The sequence below is a fragment of the Malaclemys terrapin genome, chromosome 10 (assembly GCF_027887155.1).
Source record: "Malaclemys terrapin pileata isolate rMalTer1 chromosome 10, rMalTer1.hap1, whole genome shotgun sequence".
NCBI lineage: Eukaryota > Metazoa > Chordata > Testudines > Emydidae > Malaclemys > Malaclemys terrapin.
The window spans coordinates 20472692-20495123 of record NC_071514.1 but is presented as its reverse complement, the minus strand read 5'-3'; the positions used below and the strand labels follow the sequence as shown (position 1 = coordinate 20495123).

The window sequence follows — 22432 nt, the reverse complement described above, 5'->3', positions numbered from 1 at the left end:
CACTGTTTATATAGACTCTGACCTTTTTAAAAGCAAAATACCACTCTTTAATTTAGGTTGAGCCTAACCCAAACAGCATTTCACTGTTTATATTACTGTTGACATTAATATAAATAACAGTGTCACTGTTAAGCACGTGAGTTTTATAAAGGTAAGTATGTCTGAGGTACTTGCAGACATAAAGGTCACTGCAGAAAGAATTACCCCAAGAATAACCCAACATCACCACCACCAAAAAAAAAAGTTACTTGGCTTAGCATTAGTGAAATTGAAATGGAGATGATGGCATGAATCAGTGAAACAATCTAATATTTAATGTTCTAAATCTAATCTTGCATCACCTGTGCTGGTAAATAGCACAATAGCTAAAAGATTTTTGGCTTTCAAACTAGGTCCGTTGTCTCACAAGCTAATAAAGGTCAGAGTTGATCAGAACTTGGATGGAAGACCTCCATGGAAGAGACACATACTGTGGGAAGTATAGAGTTGGTGAGTCAGTAGGCAGCTGAGCCAGATCTACTGTACAAATGCCAGAGATGGTATTAGGGCTACCAGAGATGCTACTTAACAGACAAGATGTAGACCCAAGGACTTGACCACTTGTGATAATTACTGATCCTTGAGGTGTCCTAAAAATGATTCCAATTTGAGTCAAGTACTTTGTGCTTAGTTACATGCTCCCTTCAGTATTTTGAAATGTGGTGTAATGATGCTATAAACTGTTCAACAGCCATCCCCTTTCACACCAGAGGGAGCTGAAGTGTTATTTTTAATTATTTGCATTGCAGTCACGTCCACAGGCTCCAATTGAGAGTAGGCACCATTGTGGGCATTGTTCAATCATTTAGTAAGAATCAGTCATTACCTCACACAGCTTCCAGTTTAAATAGACAAAAGGTGGGGGAAAGGAAGTATCATCCCCATTTTACAGATGGGGAACTGCTTCACAGAGATATTAAATGACTTGCTAAAGACTACACATTAGGTCCACGGCAGAGCCTGGAACTGAACTTAGGTATCCTGAGTCCCTGTCCAGGACTTTACCCACAGACCACCCTTCCTTTCAACAAAGTGATTCCTGCATAAATATTTGTACTGTTTGTAAGGCACTTAGAGATCCTTTGGGATTAAAAAAAAACATATAGATATGCCCATATTTAAAAGCCAGTCTCCTCTTTGGTGTACAAAATTTGTCAGAAAATTATATCATTATTGAATCAAACTTCAGCATAATGCTGAGGCAGCAGGCAACTAGAAGTACAGTCTTTTAAATGAAACCTAAATCCAAGGGCCTGCCTGGTAACTTATGGTCATTAATGATTGTGACACACTGCAACCCAAAGTAGTACCTTCTATTCCCCGTATTCATCATTGGGGTTGGTTGTGATATTCCATACGAAGCATGCCATGTAAGATATCATAGGAAAGGTCATGATCTGCTGAAATCCATTGCTCTGTCAAAATGTGTATATTGTTAATGTGCATTAAGTTATGAGATTTTGATGTATGGTTGTTACTGAAATATGTTGTGAGTTTGGGAGTTGCCCACTGCTAGTTCTCCAGTGACAACAACAAAGGATTCAGAGTTGCAGCTGTGTTAGTCTGTATTCGCAAAAAGAATAGGAGAACTTGTGGCACCTTACAGACTAAACACATTTATTTGAGCATAAGCTTTTGTGGGCTACTGCCCACTTCATCGGATGCATGCAGTGGAAAATACAGTAGGAAGATATATATATATATACACACACACAGAGAACATGAAACAATGGGTGTTACCCTACACACTATAAGGAGAGTGATCAGTTAAGGTGAGCTATTATCAGCAGAAGAGAAAAAAAAAAAAAACATGCTTACCCAGTACTTTTTATTTTCTTTGGCAACTACCTCTGACCTTTATGCCTACCACTTATAATCACTTAAAATCTATCTTTCTATAGTCAAACTTATTTTAATGTTTTATCCTTACCAATGAGTTTGTCTAAAGTGTTTGGGAAATCTGCTCAGTTTACAAAGGCTGGTGCATGCCCACTTTCCTTTGACCAAGTGGTGAACTAGTTAATAAACTTGCACCACTCAAGAGAAGAGCTTGAGCAGTTCAAGGTGGTATACTGCTGGGGAGCAAGTCTCAGGGCTTCAGAGATTTGCTGGTGTTTCCCTGTGTATGGTTCAAGAGGGGCTTGGGGAGCCTTCATGTAACTTAGCTGGGCTTGCCTCTGCATGGTGGTGGCTGAGTGATAACAGCGCCTGGAGGGGTTCACTGCTTGTTACTGGCAAAGAATTTTGATAGACAGTCCAGGCTGGAGAGTTAAGGGGGCACAGCGGTTGTACCTCAGGGATCCCGTCACAATGATCCTGTGCCATCTCTTAAAAGTAGTATGTTAGCCCAGAAGTCCTAGCAAAATTTCAATGTGTGTAACTGCATTCTACCTATGGTATCTGCATTCCCCATGGTTCTTCAACAAGGGAGGCTGATAACAATATAAATAACTAAGTAATATTGTGATTATGTTCCATTAACTTTTCAGATCACATATGCATGCTGATTGAAGTATGGACCAACACCTAGCTGAGGAAAATATAGCAGACTCTTCACTGCTGTCAGAACCTGCACATGTCTCTTTAACAAAATTTCCATTCATTGCAACGTAACCACAGGATAAACCAAACCTGTCATATGGAGGTGGGAGTTTCTTACACAATTCATCACTGAAGGGCCTGAAATTGCAGTAGCGGTGTTTGCTGGGATGTCCAGGTCTACAGGTTTCAGTTTTGCCATCATTAATATTTCACAAGACATAAGTTCAGTCTTTATTATTCTCCATCTCCTCAGTGCTCTATCCCCCAGAAGGAAAGCCAAACCACCAGCAGCCAATGTGAGAAACATACAGTATGCAAATTCTTACAAAATGGCTTTCCATAACCTACAATTAAACTAAAATGTTTGTAAGATATTTATTACTCAAAATAGGGATTTTATCTTTTAAATGACTGTGCTCCAAATTTTCAAAAATGACTAGTGATTCTGGGTCCCTCAGTTTTGGGGTGCCCATTCTGAGACTCCTGAAAGAGGGATGATTTGCAGAAGATGGGTGTCTCTCAAAATCAGGCTCCTTTATGATATTACAAGTTGGGTACCCAAAATCATTAAACACTTTTGAAAAATGTAGAGCTGGTTTCCTACTTCTGTTAACATGAATCTATTTTAAATGTAACGCCCTAAATCAGTGATACTCAGTCTGAGGCTTGCGAGCCCCAAGTGTCTCTTTAATGCATCCCCTGCGTCTCTTTGCAGCACATAATAATAAAACACTGGTTAATAATTAAATCAGACAATCTAAATTAACAACCAATCAGGATGCTTTTACTAAGTTATTAAGCGACTGTGTTTGATAAAACAACAATACTTTGTCATTCATTTTGCTATGAGAATAATATATATAAACTAAATATTTCCTGTCATACTGTTTAAATATGAATATATATATATACACAGTAAATGAAACAATGAATTTATACTACTGTGGCTCTTTTGGGTAATGCTGATTGCTAATTTGGCTCCTCAACCACTGTGCTCTGAGTATCACTGCCCTAAATGAACACAGTCACGATAAAAAGCTATAGGTAAGGAGGAATAAATTAAAACCATATGCACATTATTGGCCTGTTTAGTCAACAGTCATATTTTAAAGGCCCAGTTCTGGATCCCTTGTGGACCCAAAATTCCCAATTAAATGAATGGGAGTCTGTGTGAGCAAGAAATGGAGGATCGGTACTTGCATAAACACATGCTACTGATGATCTCCTCCTCGGGTATATTCTGATGCACTTGCTTACACTGAGTAGTACCCTAGTGAAGCCAATTGGAATTGAACCACCTGTGGAGAAAGGAGCTACTCAGCCTGAGTAAGAGTATCAGGCAGGGTCAGTTCTAGGGGGACCACGCTGGACGCCAGCTTTCAGGGGGTGCTGACCTACTGTTACCTCAGCTTTTCCCCCCCCACACTCTGCTCTGAATGGCCGGGTATTTATTTGCCAGGCTGGCTGGCAAAATGGCTAGGGCCACTCCTGGTATGAGGACTGGGCCCCAAATTAGTTAAGTAACATACATTGGAAACAAGCATTTTTATAGCTAGACAACTCAACCAAAGAGGGATGAGAAAGCTTTGGAAATCATCCTCCTGTCATTTAATCTGAAAGAAATCTTTTCTAAGGACTGGAGCCTACAAGATGTTAAGTGCTCTCAACCCTCATGGCCTTAGGACTTTGCAGCAGCATGTGAGGCCCAGTCCTGCATTATTAAAGCCACTGAGACAGTTGTCATTGACTTCAATGTAAAGGATCAAGCTACAGTGTTGCTCAGTAAGGCTTGGGATGAAAGAGGGGGAGGGCTTCCATTTTCAGGGTCTGATTTGGATTCTGACCCCTGATCAACCTCCAGAACCCCAACACTGACTATGATGCTAGGTATTGACACTCAGCTTGATTCCTGACGCTGTCTCCAGCTCTGACCCGCAGCTTGACTCCAAACTCTGACTCCAGTTTTCAGCCTCTGCTTGACTCTTGACCCTGATACTGACTCTGACCCTGGACTCCAAGCTCCTGCCACTAGTCCTGTCTCCTTTGTCCAAGCTCCTGATTGTAATGCACATTTCTGCATTGCCATCTGCCACTCATCTAAATAATGAGGACCAAAGCACCTATAAAGGAAGACAAAATACTTCATCTAAAGTAGAAAAGAAAAAACACAAAAATATACAACTTCCAAGGACAGTTAGCTCTTAATCTTGCAGTTGTTACTCAAGCCAAGTTCCCATTCATGTCAAATGGAGGGTTACCCTAAGTAAAGAGAGGGAAACTGGATCCTGCATGTCATATAAGCATTCTTGTATATCAAATTGTGCAAAGACATGTGCCTCAAATATTTCTAAAGCAAAATATTAGTTCATAAATATTCTGTTTTCATGTTTAATTTGATTCAGATGTACCTTGAGTTTTTAAGTCTGTAAACGGTTACATGAATAAAACTGGAAAAAGCTGCAGGGGCAATATTTTCTCTGGTTTAGAAGAAGAAAGGCATATTGTTCATATGTGCTGTGTGCAATAGCATTTGCATACTCAAGGAAATAAGAGAGACTGGAACATTTGTGACAATCTTCTAAACAAAGCTGGCATCAAACCAAAGATTTCTCCCCCTTATTTTTGAGATGAAAGTTCTGAAAGTTCTTACCTTCGCATTTTTGTGTCACTTCATTAAACTTGTGTCCAGCTGGGCATTTGCACTCAAAAGATCCAACAGTATTAATACAATTTCCCCCATGACAGATCCCAGGGATGGCTTGGCATTCATCCACATCTATCATATAATAAAGGAAAAACACCCACATTTAATTCATTCCTCAGAAAGAGCCATAACAATTTGTCCATGCAGAAACTAAGTAAATATGCCTAAATCTGTTGCTCATCCCATCATAATATTATGATTCTTGCCCCTGAAGAGATTGACTTTGTAATTACGTTATAGAAAGAATGATTAATTACAATTCTCTAAAAAAATTTCTGTAAGAAATTGCTTGCTTATTATTGTTTCACCCCTTCAGCTTATTGCTATAACATTTACTTCTGTTTTTCAAAACATTTGGGGCATTTTCAGTACAGGGAAGACTGTCCTCAAATTGGGCACCCACAAATCACTAACCCCTTCTGAAAATCTTGACAGGCATGTACAATAGGCATATGCAGAATGAGGCATATGCAGAAATTTTGGATGAGTGCAAGAGCTTCAAGCTACAGCCTGTGGGAGAGACCCTTGTTCTTCGTGGTATTCAGTCTACTATTGCTGGGGAGTTTTTATTCTTCACTCCCAAGGGGCAAGGGGCCAACTACCCTTAAATAAGTGGTGGTTAGGACCTGGTTTAAGAATCCATGACTGACATTAATGAACAATGTACTTAGACATTCATGACGTAGCTTTTTACTTTCCCTTTTTTCCTCCTCCTTATATTTAATCTTTGTTTTTAAGAAAATGAAACAGCAAAATTGATGGCACCTTGTGGGTAGGAAATTAAATGTGAACATGTCAAGGGATCCCCATTTTTTCTCCCCACATCAACCTTAACAAAGCAAGGCTGCACATAAATATTAAGGTGCAAAAGTCTGGCTAGACTGTGGCTTTCAGCAATGGCTGCATTGGAAAGTGGAAGGGAGGAGGAGCAAAGCAGCAGTGGGAGGGCTTGGAGGTCTCAGAGAATTCTTCTGGGAGCTGCATGGTAGTGCAAGTCGGATCCTGAGCTCCACCATCTGTGGGAGCATTCAGAATGGTCCTCCCACTCTTGCACTGGCCACACCCCCATGATCCTTCTCTTCTAGCCTCTCCTTGGGGAGTCTACTGCTGCTGGTAAAACTAGATGATTGCAGTGCTTGTGTTCCTCACTGTTACTGGCTTAAACATAGGGACACAAGATGGAGAAAACTCTCCGTCTGCCCTTTCTGAACACCACAGAGCCGGCCACAATCTGGTCCATAATGTCAAACACAAAAATACTTTGTCTACAAAAAGGGCTGAGATTCAATTCATGTGAGGGCTACAGATGGGATTTTCAAAAGCGCCTAAGTGATCTAGGAGCATAAATCCCATTAAAGCCAATGGAACTTGTGCTCGTAAATTACTTAAACACTTGAACATCTCATCCTACATCTTTGATTCCCCTGATTTTTAAGTGTTTAAAATCTCAACCATGACACTTCATTAATTTAACTTTGTGCATTTTTTTAAAATATGCCAGATAGACAGACAAAGAGCAGATTTGAACAGTGGGCAACAATTTTGTATTTTTCTCAACATATTTATTTATATTATATATATATCTTAAATATGTGTCCATTTGTCTTACTGACTCTCAAACATCATAGGCTTGTTCTTTCTTCAGAGAACCTGCGTGAACAAGCCTGGATTTTATTGAACCTGCTTTCATTTTACTATTTAGATCAAATATGGATGTGAAATAACATCCACTAAGATTGAAGACATTTAAGTTATCTGATTTAAAGAGGACTGGATGACATACATTGCATGAAGAATAAAGATAACATATAGTTCCATAGCTGGTCTGTTAAAAGTATGGACACAAGAGAAGAGATCAACTGGAAGTACAAGTCAAACCTACAGAGCCAAAATTGGATTGACATTGCATGTAGCTGCGTGCTAAGAAACCTGCAGTGTGAAGAAGCTGCCTTGTTCTGGACCTTCCCGTGACACCAACAATGGAGAGGTAGAACAAGGTGCAGCCTGAGAGCTGAGGGCATGGGTCAAACATTTATGCATATATAGTCCCTGACCTGCCAATGACTGCAATACTCAACCCTCTACACAGTTTCTCCCTGCTCTTTCACAGAGAGAGAGGACTGTGCCTTAGGATGTCTGAGGTCAGAATATGGGTACATATATCCTACAAAAGCAGCATTAACATGTGTCCATCTAGAGGCATATCAGGCCTGTTTGCAGGCACCAGACAGGACTTGGCCAGTGGTACAAGATGTCTAAAGGTTTTAATGCAAAGGAATGCCTTGAAGTTCTTCACAGGATTTTCATGATTAAATAAAATTAGTAATAGATTTATAATCTTTATCTTCTCTATTTTCACAATACAAAATATGTTCGAGCGGTCTAAATGAACAAGTCCCAAAGATACAGCCCTGGGAATTTATAATCCACACCAGTTCAGTACATGGCTGCCCCTGTTAACTTTCTCCTGTTTCCTGCCAGACATCCAGACAATAAAAGAATTTGTACAGCTGGAAGTATTAGAATAAAAGCCAAAAAAGCAGCGTAAGGACTTTCTAGGGTGAGGCATGCTCAGAAAGAAGCAAGCAACATCTGGGTGGATTTTACAATTTGAACCAAATGCAAATGTATTTCCAAAAATTGTTTAAAATGTACAATAGGGCATTTTTAATGGCACGACAAGCAGTTTTCTCAGATGAATATAGCTCAAAAGACAAGACATACAGACTGAACCTAATGCCAACAAACTGAAGTGAGAAAAAAATTAAGATAAGCAGAGAGAACAACATCTTCACAGGTTTGGTTTTCTGTCTATCTTGAGTACAGCTTGAAACAGAACAAACCCCTTCTCAGAGTGGTAATGTGTGTATAGAGAAACACCACTATCCAGTCAAATGAAGGAGCTGCTGGCAGTGAAAAATTAATTAAGAACCTGGCTGCTCTCACATGACCTAAGTTACTAATGCACTTACTTGAACATCATACACTTAGCGAACCATAAAGTAATGTATCTGACATCGTTTTTCCATTCTTCCCACGTACAGCAGAGACTGGCTTAGGACAGGTTATACAAAGCAATGTATCTCAATCAAGATTAAGCCATTAATAATTTTAGCAGCTCTTGGTGAAGCTTTGCACCTCGCTTACCTTGACAGGCTCCTGTGCGAATATTTGGAATGAAACCCCGGCGGCAGGGATGAGGCTGAGCAGGACACATTTCACAGGGGTGGCCCCATGCTCTCCCAACTGTTGCACAGCAAAGGGTTTTTGTGCAGACTATTCCAGTGAGCTGTCCCTGGCACATCTGATTGGTTACCAGTGTGAAGCATGGGCCAGTCCTATAATCTGAACCAAAGAAAGGAAATCTAGTCAGCATCACATTAGAAAGACATTACATAACTCATAATAAAGCAGAGCTGGGTAAATAATTTGCAACTAATAATTTACCCCATAAAAATCCCCCATAATCCCTCTTTCCAACATAGTGATTGTCCATGGGCACATAATTTCTCTCAGGTTTATTTTTAATAGTCAATGTATTTGAATATGAAATAAACATCTCTGTGGATTGATCACAATTACTTTACCGTTAATATTTGATATTTAAGATGCTCCAAGTCTCCTCATAATTTTCAGGACTAAATGTAAGCCCTGTTTCTTTGTCTTAGGTTCCTTACCATTGCTCTTCATAGAGCCCACATGTGTTTGGGTGAGAGGAAGAAGTGAGAAGAAGAAAAAGAATTCCACTACTTTTTAAGGTATTCCTGCACATGATGAGGAGTGAGAGTTTTGTTTTTTTCTTTTATTTAATGGGAGATGCTCAGATATTATCATGATGAGACATACCTCTGTAAAATGGTAGACACTCAAATTTATTTGTAATGCGTCACATAAGTCAGGTATTGTTTGTTCCTTGAGGGAACGCATCTTTGCATGGGTACGTTTAAAATCAGTCTCCATGGTTATTTGCCAATGCAGCTAAGCAGGTCCCATTTTGTGAATGGCTAGGTCAGTAAAATTCAACCCCTCAAATGTTCACAGAAAACCAACACTATAACACACATGAGCATGGCTGAAGCTACTGTAGTTCAGTTACAAATTTGATTGAATATTTGTGCACCTTTTTTTGCTTAATGCATGCCTGTATTTCAGATGGTCCCAGAAGGAAAACTCCTTAAGCTGAATGACTCCCACACTTTGGGGAAGTTAAGCTCTAGATTTGGATCCACTTTGCAGCTTAGGAGCATATCTAGTAATAACATCAGTGAGGTCTTTTCATCAAATTGAATGAAGTTTGTTTTAATGTTTAGCACAGTACTTAAAATCACCCTTATAAAAGAGGTTCTGTTTATTTCCACAACTGTTGTTTTTAAACGAGTCTCACGGTATGTAGTCTACATGAAGCATAATTTTCAGGATTATACAGACATGTTCCGTACCAAGCATATGGGTAAACTTTGCCTACAGCTGAACTGAGGGCATGTGGAATACATCTGCTTTGATTTGTTTATGGTAGTACAGGCCATTTATCCAACAGACAGAATTAAACTGGGATGTTAATAAAATATTAGTAGCCTTTATTTTGTTCCATTCTCCCACGGCAACAACAAAATAGCAACACCAATTCCTGCTGTCTCCGGCACATGCCAGACCCCACTCGTCAAATAAAATTTTGATCTTTTTACAGAAGATTCATCACTCCCTTTTTTTTTTTTTCTTTGAATGGAAAAATCTGGAGGCCAATAAAAAGGATTAGTAAAAAGATTAATTTGGATGCTCACATTAACATGTGTTCACAGAGAAAACCATGCTTTTTAAGCGCCAGTTTCTCATATAAGGGCCTGATCCAATGCCCACTGAGGTTAATAGGACTTTTACCACAAACATCAATTGGCTTTGGATTAGACACAAATAATATATGCTGATACAGTACAAGGTGAATGCTTAGAAAAAGAAAGTGAAATGAGTTCCATTCAAAATATTAGAAGAAGAAACTCTAATTGTAGAACAAGTAAAGACATTATAAAATCATAGACATGTAGGGCTGGAAGGGACTTCGAAAGGTCATCTAGTCTAGGCGCTTCCCCATGCAGAGGCCAGACGAAGTATATTAACACATACATACTTATATCACTCACACTATTTACATTCCTTTAAAAAAACATGTTTGGCTTTGTAAATCATGCTGATTTCAAGAGATTATAAATCCTGGGCCTTCTTCTACAAGGCCCTCAACTCTCACTGACTTGGGTCTTGATCCCGCAAAATCTTCCTCACAATCTATATCAGGGTTTCTCAAACAGGGGTGGCCGCTTGTGTAGGGAAGCCCCTGGCGGGCTGGGCAGGTTTGTTTACCTGCCCCGTCCGCAGGTCCGACCGATCGCGGCTCCCACTGGCCGCAGATCGCTGCTCCGGGCCAATGGGAGCTGCTGGAAGTGGCGCGGGCCGAGGGACTTACTGGTCGTTGCTTCCAGAAGCTCCCATTGGCCCGGAGCAGCGATCCATGGCCAGTGGGAGCCACGAGCTGCCGGACTTGCGGACGGGGCAGATTGGCAGTCTGAATATAAAGTACTAGAGCCCTTCAAAATCAATATACAATTTCACAAGGAAATACAGCCAATGATGTTCATTGGAGTCACGTGTACCTAAATGCACATGAACAGCTTTGAAAATTACCTTTATATTTTAGCTGAAGATGAGACTAAAGACATAAGTCATACTAAAGAAGTAGACTGGGAGAAGGAGTTTGCTTTAGTCCATTGTGAAGCAGGGGGGAGAAAGAGAAGAGGATTATACATTACACATTAGAGCTGTAGGTAGAAAAACAAAGTCTCCAAAGGTCAGAGTAAATGAAATATTCCATGTATTATTACAGCTAGCCAATGATTGAGAACGGTCAAATCAATCTCATCAAGCATACAAGGAAACATGTCAAAAGAGAAGGATTTATTTAACACTTGGAATCTGGGCAGTGGACCAGTGTTACAAAATTATCAGAAGAAGGAGGAAAACACCTACTGATTTCCATGTTACAGTGTCACCAACCCAGGTTTCTGAAACAACGGAAGAAGGATAAAGGAGAAAAACAAAATAATGGAAGAGGAAGGAACAATATGAGGAAATATCTTCAACATACTAATACAGCATACTGGGAGACATTTCTACTTTTGCCTTTCACATCAATGGTATTTGTAGCCTATACTCCTCCTGTCTTCTATAGGAACTTAGCGTTTTTCAACTGAATTCACCCTAGAAGGGCCAGGACTTTGATCAGGACTCTAGTTACTAGTAAGGAAGAGCATTTAATTTACTAGATAATTAAAATGCAGTGAACAGTAATATGATGGCAGGTGCTATATGAGAGATAGTTTCATTTTTTTGTCCCAGTCCCCTTCTCCCTGGAATGGCAGAGGCGGAGAGTGCTCTAGCCACACATCCAGTTCTGTGGAAGAGGGAAGTATTTGCATTGCTCAAGAATGTCCCCATCAGTTGAAAAGAGAAGTTGATGGATTCCAAAAGGAATTTCATCCAGTCCTTGTCTAGAAGTATGTAGCGGCATCATTTATTTTGGGGGAGAGAAAGGCAACACAAGTGAAAGATTGGATAGGAGAGAAAGGGAACACAAGCAAATCCCTAGAACTCTGGGAGGGATTCCAAACAATGCTGGACAGTTTTGATCTGATTGAGTAAAAAAAAAAATTCTATACTGTACCTCAACTGTCCAACAGACAAAGTTGGAATTTAGTACTTTGGGTCAAATTTTCAAGAGGCCTCAACCCAGTTTCATATCTTGTGCTTGCAATTTTGTAAGCACAAATTCAGGGCATGCAAATTAGCCATGTCTCTAAAATTACAGCAACAAATTTAGAGACTACTTTTGAAAATTGAATCTTTATTGGGAGGTGGGAGTAACACAGAGTATTTTATTTTTCAAAGAATTAATACTAAAAATATCCTTATGTCTATTATATAACTATCTAGGTAAATACTACATTTACCTAGACTGGTACAAAGAAGATTCATGACATGATAGAATTTCCAAATCAGGACCTGATCCTGCAGTGCTTACACAGGCTAAAAAACTCCATTAACTTAGCTGATGTTACAAAACTGTAACTACATAATTATGCTATCATGTACTGTTAAAGAGCTTGAAACAAATGACCACATAGCAGCAGTGTGAATACTGTAATAAATACTATCTGTTACAGTTGTGATTCTTTGGGAAAAGATTCTTTCTTGATAGGGTTGGAAAGTTTAGATCCTAAAGCAAAAAGTATTACCTGGGATTATTAAGAGTCTCTTCCCACAATTTTAAGCCACAAAAGACTTCCAGGCCCATGGTTACTTCTCAGACAAGTACAGATGCTTTAACAAACATCTTATGTTCCTTTTAAATTGTTTTTAACACTTGTAACAATGTAACACGAGCCCTCTTTTAATCTTCTATTTGTGTATATCTGATGATTTGAAAATGGGATCACGATGGTCTTGATTGTAGCAAAGATTCCAGATCAGATGCAAAATTTAAATAAGATCAGCATCAAATACATCGGTGCTGCAATCTAGAAATGGGATGGAATCAAAACGTTGAATCCATATGTTGAGGGTCTTCAAAATCCAATCGTAGATACAGATCTTGATTTTGCAAATGAATCCTGGTCTTGTTAGTGGAACAAAGCAAAACTTCGCATCTGTAAACCTCTGAGCTTTGGGACATTCAAAATGCGCCTGTGGAACATTCAAAATTTGTGGCTTGAGCTCATCTCTACTGTAAACACTAGTGAGAATATATCAACCACTGGACATCTCAGTAAGAACACTGGTTTGTGACAGCAAGAGAAAAGATCACTGAAAAAAGTACCTAACTTGACTCTTCCTATTGAAAGATCTCAGCTAAATGCTCATGCCAAGATAAATCTAACCCTGGTGACCTTGCAAGCACAAAATGCTTCCTGTAATGAATTAATTAGCATCAGAAATGCAGCAGCACAGAAGTGGCATTTCTGGCAAATTAATTGTAGAGAACTACACGTATTCTGTAAGAATGAACACCAGTCTGTAAACAATCTCGTGTGGGAAGGCGAGGGGCAATATATTTACTCTAATTAAAACAGATGCTAATGACCCCCCACAAAGAATGGAACCTACAAGAAGATTTCTCAGGGTGGTTGTAACTGCCTCTCTCTAATAGTAAAAGCCTGGGGCCAAATTCTGCTACTCTTGTTCAGACAAAGCTCCCAAAGAACTCAAGGGGAATTTTGCTTGAGTAAAGATTGGAGGATTTGGCCCAAAGATTGTAGGAATGGGCAATATGTGCATTCCACAAGCAATAATATTGTTCTGAAGAATCTGTATTTTATCTGTTTTGTGGTTTGTGACTACTGTCAAGAAGATGTAAATATTTAATCCATTGGTTTATTGTAGTGTTCACTCTAATAGATGAGGTTAAGGTTACATACAAAGTAGAGACCCACTCTATTTCCACTTGCTCTTAACTTAGAGGAAAATTACTGTGTGGGTGAAACCTTACAAATAAAATATAGGCGGTTTCTTATTTTCATTTTTCCTTTTCTTGAAAAACCAAGAAAATTAAATGCAAATAACTATATGGATGGGTTTTTTCTCTCAAACTAGTATAAAGCATTAGTAACTCCACCTACATCATAGAAACCTACTTAGAAAATATATTGGGTTTGCCCCATAAACTGCAGTATGAATGTTCCAAACTGCTGTTTTGTGTATTAATATTATAGTTTATATATAACATGGGGTATGTCAATAGTCTATTGGTGCACAGCTCCATTATGCATACACCAATACCTTACTCATCTGTTGTGGCTAATTTCTTAACAAGTCAGTATCATTAACTTACTTTTCTAGAAGCCTTGAACTCAGCAGCCACCTGCCATGGGCATATTTGTGCTGAGCAGGCCTTCAAGATCAATACAACTTAAAATACTAGTTGCCTCACTTTCACTTTTAATATACATTTACCTCCTGCCAACTACAATATTAACAGAGAAACACTGTTTCAGTTACCACATGTGCCACAGTATTTCAGTCACTACTGTCTCTTTCCTGAACTCAAAGAGCAACAGAACTGCATGGAAGGAACAAAATGATGTAAATTCATCCATCAGTCTCCAATTATTTCAAATCCAAACCTTTATAATAATTATAAACAAAAGGAGGAGCTATATACTTATACATGACAGAGAAGATCACAACATGCCTCTTTCCAGAAGGCGATGTGTGCTATGACTAAAACAAGATTAGACTGTATTCTACAAATTACTATGAGGCTGAGAACTGAAGGTGAAAGTGACAGAAGACTGAGTATAGTAGTAAACTGGAACATTAACTGTGGACAGTCATAGAAAACAAAGGTTAGGAGTTGGGCCTCAAATTTGCAGTGCTCTTTAGTCTCTCAGAGTGCTCCTAGATATCTCAGTCATGCTCATGGTATGGTAGAGGAGGGAGAGCTTGTATTTTTTTTTAAACAAATATTATGCTTCACACACACCATGCAAAAAAACCCCAAATAATGCAATCTAATGATTTCACTGCCATAGAGAGGTGGGGAAGGCAACTACTCTGTGTTCCTGCTTCCCTTACACAATGTCCCTGTCAGTTGCTTGTATGCTACCACTGTATATAGCACTTTCAACTTGGTTATGTGGCTCACCTAACTTCACAGACTGAGTCAGCAGCAGACCTAAGACTCAAGAGTTCCTGCCTTTCTTCATCTAGCTGCTATTTTGTATAAAGTTGTCCTTTTAATAGTGTATCAAACTATGTGACAAGAAGAATTTCAACCCATCACCCCCAGAGCACTCAATTACAAGGATTATCTCTTCACAGGTGACACTGAAATTCTGCTTGATGATAACTGTGTCCAACCACAACACTCCTTTTTCTACATAGGCCATTTCCTCAAAAAAAAAATTCACTGTTTAACTCTCCCACACACACGCATCCTCGCCAAGCCCTAAAATGTATCATTGCCATGGATTTTCCAGTAGAGGCAGCAGGGGGCTCTCAAACCATCATGAGAAAAGAAAACAACAACATTGTAAATATTTTTAATACTATTTCTTAGTATGCTTAGCTGTCTCTCATTATTTTCCTTAGTCATGTAATAGGAATAATGATCATGATGTTGGCACTCACAGTACTTGCAATAAGCTGCTTTTGCTATTATATTGCTCTAACTTCAGCATTTAATCAGCCACAAAAGTTGTTTAGTGCTTCATATACTGCAGCACCACAAATGTCATCCCATAATTTATAACTTCAGTGACCCCATTTCTCCATGTCTCCACCACCTTTGCTTGTTGCTCGTACTGTAGTCATATATTGCCTTGCTGGCACAGTTTAGCCTAAATTTATTTTCCATTCTGTAAGCTTCTTCAAAAATCCATCTTTGCAAGATGATCTTTTTAACATGCCTATCTAGCAAATGCTATCTAGTACTCCTTGGTACTGGTTAAAGAACAGGACTTTTAAATAATAGTTTATTATCCACAGAAGCCTAACTATCTTTTATCAGCTGCATTTGATGTACAGAGCAAATCAGGCTGACCATTTTAAAAAGTATTTTGGCAATCCATGTTCAAGAGCAAATATACAACTCTTTTCATGCCAGTTTTGTTCTTGCAACTGACCCACTTCTCAAAGTCTGTCACTGAAAAGTAATAACATTAAAATAATAAAATAAAAATATTCAATAATTATTATAGAATTGGAGTGATTTGTTGCACACATTTTAATCCAACACGCAGACTAAGCACTTCACCAAAATCAAGGCTTTAGCTCTGTTGATCCCAATTATGTGCGGCAGTAGTCCAAATACAGAAAATTGTTACCACATTTTATTCTTTTTCATGATGAAGAAAACAGTAAGCAATGCAACTAAATGGAGAACTTCTCATATCTGAATAATCAGTTACCTGACACATTCTTACCCCTCCCCCCATTTCCTGTATATCCTGAAAAGGAATGCTCTGTTGTAGCTTTTCATTTTTTCAATTCTTCTCAAAAGATTATAATAATAATGAAATAAAATTCAAACTGATTTTTTTCTCTCCTCCCTTTTGCAAAGAATAACAAATTTTGGTGACATATTTACTGTCGAGCCCGGATGATTATTAAGGAGAATGGGCTTAATTTAAATAGTCTGGAAGTTCCACTTAAAAAGAACAAGTTGGCTGCAGTTATTACTTCTTTTTAAAAAGAGTTCTTAAGAAGTGCCACGTTATAGAAACTCTCCTAACACACCACAGATATTAACTATTAAACAGCAAGGTAAAGACAACACTAGTAGACTAACTCTTTGGGTCTGTTTTTCTATTTGGCTCCAAAAGACATTGACTAGAAAATAGTTTAGACTATCCAAAAGCAGTGCAAACTGTGTAAGAAAAATAGATCCTAATGAGCTACAGTAGATTAAATAGAGCAACCTCTGGGGTGCAGGGAAGGAGGGAAAGAGGAGAGGAAATGCTCTTACACAGACAATATGACATCCAGAACTGAAAGGGATACGTCCGCAATTTTTTTTTAAAAAGGTGTGGGGTAATTTTTGCTTAAAAAAAAAACTAGAATGTTCTCTTCATTTCTTTTTTAAATATAAATATTCCTCTGCAGTGTGGTGAAGCCAAATGCAACCGTAGTATGCTGGGGTGAGACCCAATCCAGAAATTAAACGGATTACAAAGAAAAGGGGGAAGTGAGATGAAGGGAACTAGCCAGTTTCAACATTCAAGCTAAGTGAAATGCAAAGAGTGAATGCACAATGGAAATGGTGGAAAAGAAATTAGAATATGTATTTCAGATTGGATCATTTAAAGTGATAGCAATAAATGTGGTCAGGAAGTTTTTTGATAGGTGTATGTTTGCATCATATATAATCGCTTTTGTGATCCTCTTTCAGAGTGCAGGATTTCTAGACTTCTGGCAGTCCCTTAATGAGATTAGAGCAATCGCCAATATCTTCTTACCCCATTCTAATGGCTGCCAAAAATCAGCTGGCTTGGGAAGAGAACGTCTCTCCCTCTTTACCATAACAAAATGGAATCAGCACTCATGGGAAATTATGGCTATGGAAAAGTTTCCCCTATGCAGAAATAATAAGCATGCAGACTATACTGGAATGTGGACTCTGACACACAGCACATGCTCACCCGTCCAACTCTGTTCTGCCAGGCACTTGTACAGATTTTCAGGTTAAAAATCTAAGCATTTCAGAAACCTTTGATTAGTCACAGATTTTAACTGCTGTAAAAATTAAAGTCCTTCATTAATCAATTTGTTCAATTATCAGTGCCAATAAGCAATAAACTATCACTATTTTTTGCATAAGATAGTAGAAATTTATATAATCCTGTGCAGTAACTGGTTGGCTAACTGCACCAAAGCCACTATTTGAAGACAATAATAAAATAATATACGAATATTCTGTTTCATCTTCACCGTGTGTCCTTGATCATGATTTTATATCCACATTGCACTTTGCATTCCAAAAGGTCTCAGAGCATCTTATAAATTTAAACTGATATAGAAACAAATCATTTCAGACACCAATATGGTACATTCAACTCAGCAGCTAATAGCACTCAGCAACACTGCACAACCATTTGTGTCATGGGACAAGATTCTGACCTCATTTACAGTGCTGCAAATATGGAGTCATTCTGACATCGGTGGAGTCATTCTGTATTTTCATGGGTATAACTGAGATCAATCTGGTTCATCATGTTTAGCCATCAAGGTGGCGTTCATTTTAGTGTGTATTTTAACAATGAATGCATGTAGTAATGATACTTCAATTAGATTGAATAACTCTGATTACACCATCACTGAGATTTGATGGGAAAAGTGTACAACAGGAATGAGAATAAATCATGTCTCCATTACATATGGGCATTAGGAAACACCTACCTTTCTCCCTGTAGGCAAAAGAGCTGATCCACCTGCATAACATTGTAACCTATAACCATTTGGGGTTTAATTCAGGCTCAGACACACTTGCTGAGATTCCACTAAACTGGAAGCAGCCTATGAAATACTGCCAATCCCAATTTACTAATATTTGGTTAGAAAAAAACCAACCTCTGATACAAAGGGAAAGTGGTAATGTTGCTTTGAAAGGATCCTAACAGCCATTCATTTCTTGGTCATGCATAGCAGCCATAGGGGATGTAGTTCAGGGAGCATTCTGCTCGTCAAGTGCTATTGAGTGTTCCAAAAACAGCGAACAGCTACAGTCTGCGTGACTGGTGCCTGCAGCAGTGCTCTGTGGGATGTTTATCGCCCCAGGGACGATAAAACTAACTGATTTCGACTCACAACGATGCCGTCACCTTTATATTAAAGCTACAAAATCCAATTTTTCTAAGGAATAAGAGAGGCATCAAGCTAGGCAAAAATAAACATCAGCCAAAATAGAAATCAAAACCTGGAATCGTTAGTCATAGGCTGTTACCAAGTTTTAAGGTCAAATTCTGCCTTTATATGCATGAGGGGCGGGAGGTCTTACTGAACTTCCCAGTAGGCAACTTAATGAAGATCACCGTTATTCAATATTTGTTAAACTTGACGTATTGGTTAAAGTAGAATTGTAAGTCTTCCTAAAAGGCTTTGGGCTTTTTCATGCATACTGACTATGGCAGACCTATTGTTGCTATTCAGTATGTAAAAATAATTCCACATTCTCAGCATATTGTTTAACATTTCCTGAATTTTGTATAACATCTGTGATGATGTAATTTGCTTTTCCTTAGGTCTTCCTGCTAGCTATGTGTACATTAAGCTAATGTAACAGGTACTGCAAAACTATTTTTTTTTGAATGCTTAGATAAATAAAACAACCCACAACCCCAATTATTCTACCTCCTGGTGGGAGTTCCTAAGATTCCATTTGTCCCATGCTTGGTGCCAGTACAAGCCACTAAGTCTTGGAAGGCAGTTGTTCCCATGGGAAGCCTACAACATACATTGTTACCTGCCAAAATTTAATTTCCTCACTACAATTAATTGCTGTAAACAAATGACTGATACAAATTTTCAAACCTGTCTACTAATTTGGGGCATGTCAGTTTCCAAAGTGCTCAGCTTTAGAAGTCTATGGTGAAATTCTGGCCTCAATGAAGTCAATGAGAGTTTGTTGCCAAGACAATCATTTAAATAACACCGCTACATCCTCATTTTCAGAGATGCTTAACAGCTTCCACCCCATTTGAAGTCAATGGGAGCTGCCGCTGCTCAACACTTATGACAACCCATCCCTATGGGTGAAACCCTGGCTCCACTGAACTCAAAGGCAGAACTCTCAGTGATTTTAATGGGACAGGATTTCATGCTCAGTGACTACAGTTCTGGATCCAAAAACAGAACCCCTCCCCCACAAAGTTAGGAGCCTCTTTTGAAAATCAGGCCCATATTGGCTCAATCATAAATGACATGGTCCAATTGTATTTTACTGATGATCTGGTCCTGGGGAAGTGTCAAAAGCTTGGAAATCTTAATTGATACCAAGTGGTCCATTGCATGATTTGCTGTTTAGTTCTGGAAGATTTCTAGCTAGTTATTTTGAAGATCCCCTTGCAAAAAAATAAAGGCTTCTCTCACCTCCACACTGTGTAAATCCCAAAGCTCCTTCAAAGAGGAACTTTTTATTTGTTGCCAGGACAATCATTTAAATATGTCAATGTAAATATGTAAAACATCTGGATCTAATGGAGTCAAGTAGTTGATCCAGAACAGTGGTGCTCCCAGAATCCATGTCAATGGGAACTAATAAATAGGAACATTTTCTCAGGAGGAGGGGAGGGGAGCTGAGGGCTCAAGCAGGCTGTCAGCAGAAACTCAATTACTACACTGACATGAACATGTAGTTCTGTTCATTCCTTGCATGCTTACACAGAATCCTGTTGCTTTCACACAAAATAGCATGAGATCCCTCTTGATTGGGCATGGAGAGCATATATGAAAGGGAGACTGTGCCGTGTTTCCTTCCCCCATATATATATATATATATATATATATATATATATATATATATATATATATATATATATTAGTACTATTTATTATATACTATACTATATATTTTACTATGATACTGTGGATATAAATAGAATTCAATCTCACTTTAGTGTTCATACCTGGCACTGGAGAGAACATCTCAACTGTAGGTCTACGTGTTGGAAACCTCGCTAAAATCCCAACGTGGGAGTTCCTAACACTCAAGTAGAGTGGGGTTAACCTGCCTCCCCTTTCTCTGTCTCTCTCATTCTCCAGGGGAACATAACTGAGTGTAATGTACTACTTAACCAGGCATGATGCATCATGGTTAATTCATCATGAGAAATGAGCCATGGCAGGAATTTATAATCTGAATATTACTGAAAGCCATGAAGTGTGTAGGGTGGTGGTGGTCATGAGAGTGTATTTAAAATACATTTATACCCTTAATATCTTTTCAAATTTGTCATAGTTAAATATATTATTTATGGCCTACTGCTAAACTTTTTATAAATAAAAGCAGTTTGGGAAATTTTATGAACTGCATAGCGTACTCCTGCTAACAGGTAAAAGCAGATGCAGGACCTGAGGTCCAGATGCCTGTCTAATGTATATGCATCACTTGGTAGTTTTACCAAGCACTGTATATAATAAGCTGGAAATTGCTTACTGACTGAATCGTTAAAAAGGAAGGATGCTCCTCAGTTTAAGACAGATGGGTGGGACTCAGGAGACCTGGGTTCAATTCCTAGCTCTGCTACAGATTTCTTGTGTGTCACTGGACAAGTGACTTAATTTTCTGTGCTTCAGTTCCCCACCTGTAAAATGGAGTTGACAGTACTTCCTTCATACACACACAATCCGGGAGTTCTGCCTAACAAGACTGTAATCTCTTTGGGGCAAAGATCTAGTATATGTTTGTACAGCACCTGGCACAATAGGGTTCCAAGCTCATTTGAGACCTCTTGGCATCACTGTAATACAAATAATAAATAAGAGCTTTCATGTAACATTTTTTCATGCTAAGATCCTCTAACTTTCTATGCACAGTTGGTCATCAGCTTTTAGTCAAAGTCCATAGGAATTATTTCTTGAGATTTTCTGTGTTGTACAAGAGTACCGGCAATAGCACACATTCCTCGGAGGAATTCATGTGCAATCAATTAGACAGTCTAATTTTCCAACTCAATAAGTTGCATGAACAATTTTTACACAAAAATGTACCTCATCTGGGCATATGCGAAAAGGCAATCCACAAGCCCTCAGAATCTGTCTCTTGGCAGCTGGACAAGGAGTGTTCACTCGCAGCAACACATTACCATGTGGCAGCAATGCCCTCTCAGGTGGGATTCATATTTCTGACATGAGAGGTGGCTTAACACATCAGGAAGAAAGAAGAGGGTTTTTTTTCCCCAATACAGACAATGTTGAGAGAGTTGCCCTAACAGGACCCCTTAGGGCTGATCCATCAATCAGTATTGATAATATTTACATAGTTTTCAGCCAGATGGAAAGTGATGTGCTACACAGCAGCTAATAAGGGGCTCAATCATGCAGTTCTTAATTAGGCAACATTTACACTGGTCAGTGGACGCTTTTGCCCGAGTACAGAGTGTAAGATTGAGCTTGCGTGAGAAAGGAAAACTCTATGAAATGCAGCACCTCATCTTACTTGGGAACTTCTTTTTTAAATACCAGGTTCTTCAGCAAACTTCTATTTAGCTGCCATGACATTTGCCTGTACTTCCTTTCCCATCATTGTGATCACTAAAAAAATTCTTATTCCACACTGACGTAATGAAGTGTTTGTGAGACCACAATTGCAATTGTAATGTCCGAAACAGTGGGCTGAAGCATTTCTAAAGGAATCCTGCAGGAGACAATAGCCAATTATAGAGGAGAAAAGCTGTTATTTGATACACAGATTTCTTGGTAGACAACAATGAGGTAAGAAGACACAGAAGAAGTATGGGACACTTTAATAGAGTTTCTATTGGATGTATTACTGTAAGATTTGCTTGAGTGTAGACTGGGCTCATAAATCCATGAGGCTCAGGAAAGAGAGGCATATACCAAGGGGGAATGTTTAAATAAATTAATGGAGATATCCTATCTCCTAGAACT

The 22432-nt window shown here is 38.8% G+C and overlaps 1 protein-coding gene across 1 annotated transcript in view; it reads right to left on the bottom strand.

Moving 5' to 3' along the window:
• FBN1 (fibrillin 1) overlaps positions 1 to 22432 on the bottom strand; it is a 213232-nt gene that overhangs the window by 128088 nt on the left and 62712 nt on the right. Inside the window, exons 7-8 of the mRNA XM_054041544.1 lie at positions 8432 to 8629; positions 5231 to 5356 (exon numbers count right to left, since the gene is read on the bottom strand). Of these exons, the coding sequence (XP_053897519.1) occupies positions 5231 to 5356; positions 8432 to 8629 (324 nt within the window). The remainder of the gene's footprint in view (positions 1 to 5230; positions 5357 to 8431; positions 8630 to 22432) is intronic.